At 50.2% G+C, this 13,696-nt stretch overlaps 1 protein-coding gene across 2 annotated transcripts; it reads right to left on the minus strand.

The window, feature by feature from the left end:
• Positions 1 to 464: 464 nt before the first annotated feature.
• LHX8 (LIM homeobox 8) lies at positions 465 to 11,258 on the minus strand. Of its 2 annotated transcripts, none has more exons than XM_037404449.1 (8): positions 11,114 to 11,258; positions 10,702 to 10,860; positions 8,092 to 8,213; positions 6,372 to 6,592; positions 5,811 to 5,914; positions 3,481 to 3,576; positions 1,835 to 2,018; positions 465 to 1,055 (listed from the first exon to the last, which is right to left on the minus strand). In XM_037404449.1, exons 1-8 carry the CDS (start codon positions 11,192 to 11,194, stop codon positions 979 to 981), a joined length of 1,044 nt encoding a protein of 347 aa, XP_037260346.1. In that variant the 5' UTR covers positions 11,195 to 11,258; the 3' UTR covers positions 465 to 978. The 2 variants fall into 2 exon arrangements, with proteins under 2 accessions (XP_037260346.1, XP_037260345.1); XM_037404448.1 differs by having other exon boundaries at positions 11,048 to 11,194.
• Positions 11,259 to 13,696: the final 2,438 nt, after the last annotated feature.

The following is a 13,696-nucleotide window of genomic DNA, read 5'->3' on the forward strand; positions in this document are numbered from 1 at the left end:
CTAAATTTACTTTAAAAATGCAGACTCTGTTTCGAAGTATTGCACATTGGTTACCAGCCTGCTTAACAAAATCATGAGGTAAAAACCATGGAAGAAAAGAGAAGCTGAAGTAGTAAAAATTCAAAATGTTAAAGAAGATGCAAATTCAGGTCCTCTACTTGCTAACTTAAGCCACAGTTAAAAGTCTAGCCCATACATCCACCATCTCCCTCGCCCTGCAGGTGTGCACCTTCAGGAGTAGCACTGTTTTGTGTATACTTAAAGTAGTAATTTGGAGTGTTTCAAGACTCAGCCCATTAAAGTTTTTTTTAAAAATCAATCGAGACAGATGTGAACACTCCTGAAAGGGTTTGGTGTAGTATATGTAAGGATACTAGGGACCTTCTCTTAAAACTGAAGACTCAGGTTAAGCACTTGACAAATAATCACAGTTCAGCCATAAACACAGCAACATTTTTGCTTGACATGCTACAGCAGAAACTTTATTCAGTTCATTCTGAAAATATTTGCAACCAAAATTTATTTTTGTAAATTCACAGAAATAAGCTTTAACATATAGGCTGTATACAACTCAAATACAGGTAATACTTTCAGCAATAACTTACAAACTAATGATAAACTACAATTTCACAAAGAATTGTAAACATTTTGCACAATTGTCAGTCCTTTCTTTTAGGCAAAGTGCTCTTTCGATGACAAATAAATTAACACACATAACTAGAGTGGACTACTTCCAGACAATACAAAAAAAAGTGTTTAATAAGGCTTGTAAACAACGTAATAGTTATTTATGTAGAATCCATAAAAGTGTCTTGCAGGCTAAATATACTTACATACCTGGGCAGCAAAAATGATCTTGAAAATGCTTTAGATGTTAAATAAAAAGTTAACATTAATACCTTTCCAATGATATTTTTAATACACAATAAATGACTTCAGGTTATATCCTTAATAGCTTGTATCCCTGACAGAAAGGAATTAGGTGTGACTTAGTGGCAGTTGTGTCATTGAATGGGGTAGCAAAGACTGGAGTCCAAGAGCTGTAGGTGAATGAGCTACAAAGACAAAAATATTTACCCGTCAGATTCATCTGTGGTAGAAAAAAGATTATAAGCCAGTAAATCCCGCTGGGCAGTAACAGTTCACTGCTCCCAGCTGCTGCAGCATGCTCTGTTTTCCCTCGCCCAGCATTCACACTCCTCCACCCGCAGCCCACCTTACACCACTGCCTTGGAGAAAAACAGGCTCAGGCCACACATGCAGCTCAGAGTCCAGTTCTCCCCAAACCCTCACAGTCTCTTCTAATCACAAACACAAGCCAAAGTTGACTTGCTGGGTCAAAGTATTGACGACAAAATAAAAACGACGACTGTTTCAGTACTTCTGACCACCCTGCTCCCTGCACTATGTGTTACTGTGGGGGAAGCTTAAGTTTCCAGTGAAGCTGCTGGACTGAGTTCACCTACAGTCCCCCAGGGGAAAAGCCAAGGAGTAGGTGGTAAACAGTTTTCATTAAAATTACACATTAAAAAATGTGGCATGGGTGTTTAAAAAAAGCCAAGCATTTGAGTTCCTATTACTAGCATTCATAGGCTGGAAGAAGCACAAAAAGCGGTCTTCATTCCCAGATCTTCAGCTATGCTCTTACAGCAAAGGACTACTGCTTGATGAGGCGCCCTTAATGAGACACAGATAGCAAGGACAGTATTAAGATACTCTATAAAGGACACTAGAAATTAAAAATGCACTAAGTTTCATTAATCAGTACTTGGTAAACTGTTCTTGCTACAATGAAGAATGGTTTTACGTGGCTACGCGAAGCGATTACACCTACCATCCATATAGCTGTGCAGGGCAGTTAGCATAGTCCCGTCCTGGGGTACGTACGCAGAGTATGCCATTTCTTCTAACATGGGCGGCGACAGCCGGGAGGGCTGAACTGCTGTGACAGGAGCAGTAGACGAATGATTAGGACTAACGTGTTTCTTGTGGCGTGCTCTGCAATTCTGAAACCACACCTGAGAAGGGAGAAAAATTTCTGTGATGTTGATAGATTGGGTTCTGTTTCAACATTAGCATAATAAAACCCTCAGCATTCTAACTTCAGCTGAATTCAGTTAGTTAATCAGGCCTCTCACATAACCCCAACTGTCCAAATGAAGAAATACCCATTCTCAGCCTACACAGTGCCTCAAGCAAGCACGGTCAAGCCAGGAAGGCTTCTGCAGGGACCGGCAGCACGAAGGACAGCGAGGGCTGCAGGGTCCCACAGGCTGAGCGACGGCACCTGCAGCCCCACGCCCTGCTGGGGCTGCTGCCCACACACATAACAGGGCACAGCCCAAGCCCCGCTGCCCACAAAGCGGGTTTCTCACAGGATACCCACTTTCCTTTTCACATTGAGAAGTGTGAAAGTGTCACGGCACTCTCCAAAACTAGCCGGCTGCAACAAGGTCTTTTACCATCTCATACCATCATACTCTTCACACCAGTCCCTCTGCTGCCTTCTCCTCATCTTGTCTCTCCTCATCCAGGATGCACATGCTCTCTCTCTCTCCTCCTTCCTCCTCTCTCTTCCTTGGCTGCCCAACCCCTTAACAGAACCAGCCACACCTGCACCTTGTCTACATCAGCCAACCCACCGCCCAGGAAGCCAGCCCACAGCTGTATGTTATCAATGTTAATTAACCCAGCTTCATTCCTCTACAATTCCCCCCTTTTTTTTCTTTTTAACATTTCATACCTCATGGTTTTAGCAATCACCACAAATTTTTTACAAATAAACTTTTCATACAGTCCTCTAATTCCTCTACATGTAATCTTCTGTACTTTTTAAGGCTTGATTGCAGCTGCCAGATACCTCATTTCTATATAAACACTCCATTTTTGCAAGCTAGAAAGAGCCCAAGGAACCGCAAACTTTTTATTTATACAAGCATATAAATACATAATGTGTACTATATAAGAGTTCATGTTTGTGTATAAAAGCACACATATGGTGTTTGCTGAGAGACATCTTCAGGCAAAGATTCTAAGTTCCTGTTTCTCTCAGTTTTGCATGCCATGGGTATATATTTTAACTCTGTTCCCTAGAACAGATCACCAGGTGCTTGCACCTAACGTGTCAAACCTGAAGATGTTTGCAAAAAGAGTGCAGGTCTTAAGAACAGACTATTAAAGTCAAAAACTTGTATTTAGAAGAGCTCAGTGCCACTTTCTGTACTATTTAGTCTGAGGAGTTTCTTCCTGGAAGATTATTAATCCTCCATACAAAGTGCAAGAGGAATACAGCAAGATTTCCAAATTAGCAGGTTTGTTCTAGACCTGTTCCTGACTAAGGGGATGCTGTCGGAAGCTATGCTAAAACTGCCAGCTTAGAACTTTTTCCATCTCAGAATAACAACCTGGAGAAAACCGTTATTAAGTATTCCCAGTGGATGAGTACCAGACTTTGTTAATCAACTAACTTTGCACAATTACCTGTATAACACGCCTGCTCAAGCCTGTTCTTTCTGCCAGTTTCTGAAGTGTTTGTGCATCCGGATTGTTGTCCTGAGCAAACTGTGCTTGCATAACCTGAAAAGGCAAGGTAAGAGATTGTAGTTTTTGTGTGTGCAGTCCTGAGAGCAGCATTAGAGACTCCTCTCAGACCGTGCAGAAGGAAAAAAAAAAAAAAAAAATCAACCCTCAAAGCCAAAAATACAAGCTACCCCTTATTATGCTTAACTATGCTGAGACGTTTACCAGAAATGATATAAATTAATTCCGCTTGGTGGCAGTAAAAAAAAAAAAAAAAAAAAAAGGAGGAGCCACTCTGTTACGGTTGCATTAAAAGGACTGTGGGAGAAAATCTACTGCAAAGCAATTCAAACACACTCGATAAAGAAAACTTCTGTAGCAGCAGACCACGGTGCGCCACATAAGGAAGGAAGGAACTATGATCCACCTCTGAACTTGTCAGTTGCTATCTGCATCTTGCATATACAGAGCAACCTGACCCTCTTTTCAGCTGCCTGGAGGATGCCGGCAACTGGGAAGCACTTTGTGCCTTGTTTACCTTTAATCGACCCAAGGAACACAGAGGCTCCACCTTGGCTGACCTGCACCATGTAATTGTTTGCTTACACTTTTTTTTTTTTAACAGGAAATTTAAGTGAACACTTGTCATTAGGATATGAATTATGTTTTTTCTGTGAGGAAGTAGATGTCAGCTTGGCCTGCATCCTGAACAGTTTTAGAGCCTGTAAGAGTTTACCTTATTTAAGAAAGTAAGGCTTCACGGATTTCTGCATGGTACCTTCAGCAACTTAGTAAACTGTAGTTTCTCATTCCTGGATTTTGACCTTTGATGGTCTGCACATTTTCCCCGGTTTCATCTTTAAACATTCAGGCTACTGCTCTCCACACTCAGAAATGCTGAAACTATTTACCTTCCTACTGTTTCATACCAAGACATCAAGAAGCGTGGACACCCTCTTGTACAAGTGCTTCACGAGGTGTGTTACTACATGCTGCCACTCAGACAATCCATCACCTATCGGGCTGATGCTTCTCTTATTGGAGGCAAAGCCTTACACCAGCATCAAGGACAGCTATAGACACAGTTGCGCTGGGCAGACAACAAGTGTCATTAAGTGAGGCCCTAAGATCTCCAACACCTGCTGAAGTAGGTTATGACCCATTTAAAATCAGGAAAAGAGGGGAACATGGAAGTTTCAATGACAGCAGAGGGGAAAAAGCCCTGAGTGCAGTTCCTGCCCTGATGGCTGGGCCTGTCTCCCCTTCAGCTGCTGCTGGAAGAGAAAGCTCCCTTTCGCAAAAGTCCAAGCCTGATTTGCAGAGCCCTTGCCAGATCATTGCTGACATGCTTGTTTGGTATTCACCACGCATTCTGTCTCCAGCCACAACTGAAATACCAAACCAAGCTTTGGACAGCCACATGCTGTGTTATATGGTGATGCTTAAATGTCTCACATGTTTTATGACAGCGCAGCTTTAGTTTTTCTCAACTGCTTTCACCACGAACATGGGGACAGGCCGAGAAAACAGAACTCTGACAGAGACAGTAGCAAACGAACAGTGTGGTGGCCATGTGTGACCAGAAATTCAGAGACACATTATAAACTGAAAGCACGGGTGCATAGCTAGGTTTAGGTGGAAAGCCACAGCATCCTTCCCACTACAGGCTGAAACCTCTACACCTGGCCTCACCACTACCCCTTTCACAGGGAGCTGGCCCCAAGCACAGTGCATTTCCCTAGAAAGCTAATTTAAGTGAAGTGGTGATCCAGAGGGCAAAATAACTCCTATTTGAGGCAGTCCAGAGCTAACTCTTGCCAAGGCAGCAACAAGACAAGAAGCGTTGAAAACGGAGCAGATGCAGGCATTACAACAAAATTCAAGCTTCCACCCAGTTAATGTCTTGAAGTTCTACACAGTACCCATCTCTAGTACAACTCTTCACATTACATAATTCTAAAAATATTTTGTCTTCATTATGTGTAGCGATGTAAATGCCTGATTAAATCGATTTTATCGAGCAATCAAAATAGAACCACCTTTTTGTTTCCACTCTGCAGAATTACTGGCTGCCCCCAGGGAAATAAAAAGCTTGAAGAATAACTATTTCATATTAAACTGCTGAAGCTGACAAACAATTCCAGAAACATGCTGTGTCTTGACAGTTTATGAAATAGTTTAAAAGCACGCAAGCTTTCTGTTTTCCCCACACACGCATCCGACTTCCTACCAGTTCAGCACCCATGTCCTGCGCCAGCCTGAGCTATGCAAGTTTTTAGCGCTTCCTCTACCTGGAGTTGATCTGCTGTGAAGCTGGTCCGAGCTCTTTTTGCTGGTTTTGGATGGTTAACATCTTGTTCTGTTAGTAATGCACCTTCCACACTAATCCCATTACCTGAAGCATTAAAAAGAAAACAACATCATCTGCTAAACATTCAAAATGATGTTATTTGTAACTCAGACTGTCCTCCAACAATAGCCAACAGTACTTAGGCAGCTGAATTTCAACTGTAAAAAAAAAGCCGCCTTCTGTTCAAAGTTAAATTGATCTGGCACCATTACCCATTACACCCCAAATTACTCCCTTGCAAGCGAGGGAAAAAATAAATCCAGCATGACATTTTATCAACTAGATATGCCCTTGCTCTCTTTTCCTTAGGATAGAAAACAAGTTACACAAACTGAAAAAAATTAAAACAAAATAATTTGCACATTATTTTAATTCAAGAACCTGTGCTTCCAGCCTTAGTAAAGCCAGGTAATTACCACTTAATAAGGAAGATGAGGTAAACCCCAACAATTTGATTAAAACTAAACCACAAACATAGTTCTTAACAAAAGCAGTACATTACCATTTTCAACTTCTCTTTTCAGATTGTCCAACATGCAGTCATAATGTACTCTACAAAGGACCTTCTCTTCCACCAAAGCAAACTCCTCTCCAGTGGAGAGTTGTCTTTTGCAGGAGAAGCACGCAAAACATGCCAAGTGGTACACGTTTCCTTTAGCCCTTCGGACCCAGTCAGTAGAATGAATGTGCCTCCCGCAGCGGGAGCAGCGGGTGCCATACCGCCTGCAAGAATAAAGGCAACAGGAGGGTGAAGGCACAGACACTAACCATCTCGGGTGAGATGGTGACTCTGGGAGGGCTAGAGGCGACCAGGAAGGGGTAGCGGAGCTGAGACCTGCAGGAAATGGGCCACCCGCAAGGGATAAGGGATGAGGTGACAGCGTAACTGTGCTTTTATTGAGACAAAAAAAAAAAAAAAAAAAAGCAGCAAGTTTGCATCTGGCAGCTTAAGGCAAGACTACTACTGAACTACGGAAGTTAATATTTTCATAAGGCAAAGAGTAAACCTGAAGCATCTTAACTGTGACACAAATTCACCGCTCTTCATCTTCCCTGTTATAATTAGTTTTTAAAAAGCTATGAGTGGGAGATGGAAACAGCTGACTGTATTCAAAATTCTCCCCATTATTCAAATGTATTTCACATTACTCCAGTGGTAGCCTGAATTATTATATTTAGCTACATCAACTTTCAACAATCACTCGGTTCCCTTCAGCAGAAGAGGGACAACCTGTATCCTCATAGTTATTTCCTTAATTACCGCAACATTATGATTTTAAAAGAAATTCAAATATCTGCAAGTATTTACATTACCGCAGAAGAATATTTCTCTTTGAAGAGGAAACTAGCCACCAAGATATGCTGATTATTTAGATAAGAATTTGTCCTGAAAATCTTTGCAGACTTGGAAGGTCTTTTTCTGAAGTCCCAGAACACTTTCTTTTTCCAGAAGTTCACAGTATTCAACTTGCCCTCTCCCTCTCTTTCAGCGTCAATACTGACTAGCTGAACATCATCCACTCACTAAACAGGTGAGAACTCCATAAATGGTTTAGTCTAGGGAAGCACTAGCAATCACATCGAAATTAACAGCAAAAATTTTTCCTGCTTTCTGGACTAAAGATTTTTGTATCATGAGTACTCTCAATGCCAACACGAATAAATAAGTTTTTTCCTTACAGGAATAGACCTTAAATTTGGAGAATGGTTCATGTTCTAAATCAGATTTATCACAGAAAGGTGTAACTGCTGAAAGTTTGTTTTAAAGATCACAGGATATATTCTGGGTTGTTTTTGTAGTTCCACGTGATGCCCTAAGCCTCACACCAGTGAAGTGCTAGCCCAAACAGAGTACCACCTCAACTCTTCCTTGTACCCTCAATCGACACCACCTAAGGATGATTCTTCGCACATACGACAGCTTTACAACCTTGCTGTGGCAGGGACTCAACCTACTTCCCTGGCCCCCGCGCATGCAGAAGTGAACTGCTCTATAAATGTTGTTACAGAGGGGCAGAAGGCCAGTCCTGGGGGGTAATTACATTAGACAGGCTTGGGGTTTCCCAAGTACCTCTACAAGACGTGTCAGAGTTTAACTACCGAAAAGAAACCTAGCAAATAAAAAACCAAAGAGCCTCGTTGTGCATTTTAGTTGTGGCTTAAGTGAAGAGTAACAAGCAAGAGTAACATTATCCAAAAAATTACAATCTCCTACGATATACCTGAAATAGTCAAGTTTGCAGAAGATATCTTTATCTTTGATGTAACAGCTGGTGTGCCTTCCTAGAGAAGTCCTGCAAACACTGCATGAGAGACAGCGCACGTGCCAGCAGAGGTCGTTTACCTGCAAAAATGCAAAAATACCCCTCAACGTTCGTGCTACTGGTACTGTATTTCACGTTTACAAAAACTATTTTTTCTATCCATACAGATGAGGCCAAAAATTACACGTACTACTACTCACAGAAAATTTATCTTCAAGGCAAAACATTTTTCCTTTAGAACTGCATGCGTATTAAGGGTTAAATAATTTGATAGAGGTCTTCAGAGTAAGTTCTCTTAGTCTGTAATTAAAAGCACCAGAGAGGAAGCAAAAGATTCAAGCTGCACGTAGATATTTTGTGCCCAGGTCTGTTCTCATCACATTAGAGTAACAGAGCAAGTTTTGGCCTCGCATGACCTCAGGAAGGCAGCTAACTTACATACTTGTATTTCCCAGTCTGTAAAAAGTCCTGCTTCACAAACAACAAACTCTGCAAAGGGATTAATTTGAAATTTTAAGATGTGAGTATTGGGGGAGGGGGGAGGTCTGCAAAACAGAAACACCTCATGAATCACATCTTCTTTTGCCAGGTTTCTGTTAAAGCCAAGTCAGTGAATGAAGCGTGAGTTTCAAGATACCAGCATTTGTTTTAATAGCAAATTCAAGAATTCTCCAACATGTAACATCCATAGTGAAACTAGACATAGTCACGGAAAGCAGCAGAAATCAGCAGTTTTGAAATCTTGCATATAATTTTGGGGCAAATAAATTGAGTGCAATTACTTTCATTCCTTCTTTCCTATAAAGACCACTCTTTGTTGTACATTGCACATCATGCATAAGCCAAACAAATTATTTGAAAGCCCAAGACTCCGAGTGACCATAAAAATGAAGTAATAACCCTCTGCATAATCCCATGCTGCATGGGAGGAATTATGTAAACCAAACAATGACTAAGTTCAGAATTTTATTTTTTTTCTGGGCCAATTTCTCATCTCATACCAAACAGCCCAGATATTGCCTACGGCAAAGCAGCAGATCTGCGATAACCCAGAACGTGCCTTTCCTCAAAGCGCTGCCAGACAAAGCACGGTGAGCGCGAGGCACCGCCTGCGGCACGCGGGCTGGGACCCCCGCGCCCGTCCCGCCGCACCGCACCACTCTGCGCCGCCCAGCGCCCTTCCGGCTGCTGCCCTTGCTGGCAGCCGTCTTCCCCGACACTGGCAAATTCACAACACCGCGATACAATGCCACGCTGCTGGTAACAGCTGTCAAGCCGATCCTCCCGAGTATTTCCCAGGACGGCTGCGCCGCGGGCAGGCCCGGGGCGGCCCAAGCAGTTGCCCCCCCGACGGGCCCCGGGCCGCCGCTGCGCTGCTCCGCCCGGCGGGGCTGACGGCCCGGCCACGCACGGCGCATCTCGCTGCGGCCTCTTCGGAGGCCGATGCTCTTCCACGGAGCGGGACACCGATCGCTTCGGTACTTGTCCCATCTGACGTCACTTATCTACATTCTCATTAATTTACAGGGCTGAAGTTGGACACCACGCTGGTGGTCATCAGCAAGACAGCAGTTCCCTTGCACAGATGCCTTTCTCTCTCTGCCTATGCGGGAAGCGGTAACAGCTAACTCGAACCTCTGGCTAAACCATTTAGAGGTCTGTTGCTCCAAGCCGTACTATCCCAGTCCTTTAGACAGCAGAGATCAGTGAACGAGCTACCACGGGAGTTAGCGGGATGGGCACCAAGTTCCAGCTAGCTCTGCTCCCAGTCCCAGCACACCTTGCCGAGGCGGCCGGGGCTTGCTGGAACAGAGGGTACATGGCACCCCCCTGCACCCGCTCCCACGGGAACACATACCGGCCCAGCACACGCCTGCCTTCGACCCCTGCGCTCCTGCCGAGATCTAACAACTGATCTAATCGAGACGTTTTCGGTGGTGTTCGGCTTTGCGGGACACACAACGGCTTAATTTAAGGCTGCATCTAAGTGGAACCAAGCGACTTCTAGCACGGCTGTCTGACCTCCCTTCTGAAAGGGGAGCGGGAGAAAATCTGAGCCAGAACAATTCTACCGGCCGTAAAACAGACGGAAAATACCCACCACCGCATTAACGCATGGCTTTCTTTTTAAATGATCTTACTCGGTCCCGAATCCTAAGGCCAGCAAAACCGCTCCGCGGTCCCGCAACGCGTTTCCTTCCCCGACACCACCAGGCCAGCAAGCCGCCGCGGCTCATGCCCGCGTCCCTCGAGCGGCACCTCCGCAGCCCGCAGCCCGGTACGGCGCCAGCGGCGGCGCCGCCGCCCACCCCCCACCCCGCTCCCTCCCGGCGCGCCAGGGAATCGCTGCCCGGGGCGCCGCAGCACCCGGCCCGAGCCCCGCCGCCAGCAGGGGCCACACCGGGCGCAGCGGGGGCGACCCGCGCCGGTGCCCGCAGCCCAGGCAGGCCTGCGGGGCTAGGCCCCGGGAGACGACGACGCCAGCCCCAGCCGCCCCGGCTGGCTGTGCCCCGGGCGCGGCACCGCGGCGCCACGTCGGTGGGAAGCCGCCACTCGCCGGGCGCTTACCTTCAGCAGGTACTTGTCCACGATCTCCAGGCCGCAGCTGCTGCACACGCACTTGCCGGGGGCGCAGCCGGAGCCCGAGGCCATGGACCGCGGCGAGGAGGACGGCGACAGGGCGGCGGAAGAAGAGCAGGAGTCCTCGTCGGCCGCGGCGGGGCCGGCCTGCGGGGATCGCACGGGAGACGGCGGTCAGCGCCCGGCTGCCGCCCGCCTCGCCCAGCAGAGGCAAGGGTCCGCGCCGGCACCTGCGGCGCCCCGCCAGGAAGGGCAGCGGCTTGGCGTCCCTCCGCGGGGCCGCGCCCGGGGAAGCGGTGGAGCCGCCGGGCGACCGGAGCGGCCGCCACCCCGCAGCCGGCACCGGCGCCGCGCTCGCCCCGCGCCGCCCCCGTCCGCGCCCGCTCGCCGCCCCGCGCACCTTCTCCGAGGGGCCGCCGAGCGCGGGAAGGTCCTTGTCCTCCAGCCTGCAGACGAACATCGGGTCGCTCTTCCAGTACATGGCACTGCCCTACCGCATACCAGCTGCGCGGCGCGGCGGGGCGCGGCGAGGCTGCTCCGGGGACCCCGCGCCAGCTCTCTGCTCGCAGCGCCTGCAGGAAAAAAGTTTTGTTTTCGAGGGGGTGGGCCCGGCCGCGCGGACCTGCCTCGCTGGCCTCACCTCCTGCGCAGGGCCCGCCTTCTGCCGGCGGGATGGCGGCTCCGCCGGCGGGCCGCGCGGCTCTCGCGCAGAGGAGGGGGGGCACCCCAGCAGCGACGGCAACGAAAAAAACCCAGAGGGTCCCCCCCCGTTCGCCTCCGCCGCTTGCCACGGCTCACCCCGCCGCAGGCCCCGGTGACGTCTGTCCCGACACAGCCGGCGCGCGCGCGAGGGGGGCCGGAGGGCTCCGCACCGCCCAGCCCCAGAGCCCGCGCGCGCCCGTGACCGCCCGGCAACCCCCGCCCCGCGTCCGCGGCGCCCCGCCGTAAAACCTTCCTCATTAAGCCCAAACGGGAGCATCTGAGCGGCCCCAAGGCCGCCCCGTCAGCGCGGTTCAAAGCAAGCCTGACCGACCATGGACGTTGCTAATCTACATCGGTGTCCGCCGCGGACCGAGGCGCCGGGAGCTGGCTGCTCGCCGCTCCCGGAGAACTAGGACACTTCCTTCAGCCGTAGGCTACCGGCACGCTTTTTCCACGATTACAAACCTCCCCCGCAGAGTTCCCTCAAACCAAATAATGCCGGTGCTCGCGGAACATTTCGGGAGAATAAAGCAACAGCTTGTCCGTCGCAGGTGAGGCAAATAACCGGGGCGTCAGCTTCTCTGCACGTATTTAACTAGCCAGGTGTTTTTAATTAAACTTGTCGTTATGTTTCCATCTTTCCCCCGTCTCTTTGTTTCAGCTCTGCCCGACGATAGACGCAAGACATGTTGCAGAGCCTCAGTAAAGCAAACAGAGAATTGCCCGTACGCTTAGAAATACGATAAGTTTGATAAAAGGGAATTCTGCTTTCGAGAAGCTGTACGAAAGGAGAAGCCCCGTATTCTTCTTCCCCCTAAAAATTACGACCGTTGGTTCAAATTGCAGGACTCGATTTTGCAGGACCGTAACGGAACGAGCGGCGGTGCCGAGCCCCAGTAAACTCGGGACGTCCGTAGTCGGTCACTCGTTTGTCCCGGGCTAAAACTGATCTAAACCCCGGACAGAATTTAGTCCTAATGTCCCTGACAGCCGTTACCGCAGCGAGGCAAGCAGTGTTGTGGTTTGGTTTGTTTTTTTTTTTCTGGCCGCGACGAGGCTGAGAGCAGCGCGACAGCCCGCCCGGCCGCCCAGCCACGGCACGGCACGGCGCGGCGGGCAGAGCGGGGGCGGACGCGGGACCCCGCCGGCCCCGCCGGCCTGGAAGCGGCTTTCGGGCGTCTCCCCGGCGGGCCCGGGTCTGCCCGCGACGCCCCCGGCCCGGCCCCTCTCCCTGGGCGGCCCGCGGGGCCGTATCCTGCAGACCCCGGGCACTGCGCACCGGGGCGTCCCCTCGGGGCCCCGCTCCCCTGGGCTGCGCGGGGGCGCGGGCCGAGCGTCCAGGCCCACGCGTCGGCGCGACCCCGTGGGCTCCGGCGGGGAGTAGCCCGTCGGGCCCCTGCCTCTGCGCGGGGCTGCCCGCCCGCGGCTGCCAGAAACACGACGCAAGGACTGTCATCTGTCCCGGGCGGCGCGACAGCAAGCGACCACCTGGCGGGAGGCCTCCAGAGAGCCGTGCCCGGGGGAGCGGGGGCCGGCCCCGCCGGGAGGGGAGCCACTGACAAGCGCAGGGCGCGGCGAGAGCGTGGCACGGCCGGCAGCAGCGTCGAGCAGGTTGCCCGTCGCTCCTTCCCTGCTCTGTTAGAGAAGTTAGTTCAGGGTGTTCGTGCGCGCTTCACGGAGGGCTGCGCGTGGGATTTCTATAGCATAACTCCTTTCTGCGTGCATACACCTTTGCTCTCTGAAGAATACAGCAGTAGGAGCCAACAAAGTCAGTCCGCGCGCTGCTCCCCGCGGCGACCGTGGACTTGCGGCAGTAGCTCACAAAGCGGTTGCTGGCGGAATGCCGTGGACCGGGGATGTCTCCGTGTCTCTTAGCGTTCTCGGCGCCCGGCTGCGCCAGACGAGGAGCGAGTGCGGCGGACATCCGCGGATGCACTGGCAGGCCCCCCCGACCACCCCCCAAGCCGCGGTCCTCTCCGCCCCCTGCCTCAGCTCGGGCCGTGGCGTCGGGGTCGCCCCCGGGTGTCCCGCCGCCCCCACCCCCGAGGTCCTGGGGTGTAAGGGTCTCTGTGGCGGCGGAGTGGGGGGCGCGCTGCGAGGGTGCGGGGCTTGTCCGGGGCATTCCCGAGGGCTGCGTGGAGCCCGGGGCTGGGTCGGCGGTCCTGGGGACGCGGAGGGGCGTGAGGACGAGTCCCCCTGAGAACCGGCGTGGAGACACTCATGTAGCAGAGCCTGGTTATTGCTACGGCCAGGGGTGTTTCGCGAGAGGTGAGCGTTTTTT

Source organism: Falco rusticolus, chromosome 11 (genome assembly GCF_015220075.1).
Source record: "Falco rusticolus isolate bFalRus1 chromosome 11, bFalRus1.pri, whole genome shotgun sequence".
Classification (NCBI taxonomy): domain Eukaryota; kingdom Metazoa; phylum Chordata; class Aves; order Falconiformes; family Falconidae; genus Falco; species Falco rusticolus.

What these genes read in the sequence shown, in the direction of transcription:
- LHX8 (XM_037404448.1), bottom strand. Translation starts at nt 11,194, where the DNA reads ATGTACTGGAAGAGCGACCCGATGTTCGTCTGCAGGCTGGAGGACAAG. An exon ending in TGCAAACTTGACTATTTCAG is followed by an intron (nt 6,593 to 8,091) that starts GTATATCGTAGG and finishes TTATTCTTGCAG; the next exon opens with GCGGTATGGCACCCGCTGCT. An exon ending in CCTGCACAGCTATATGGATG is followed by an intron (nt 1,056 to 1,834) that starts GTAGGTGTAATC and finishes TTGTCTTTGTAG; the next exon opens with CTCATTCACCTACAGCTCTT.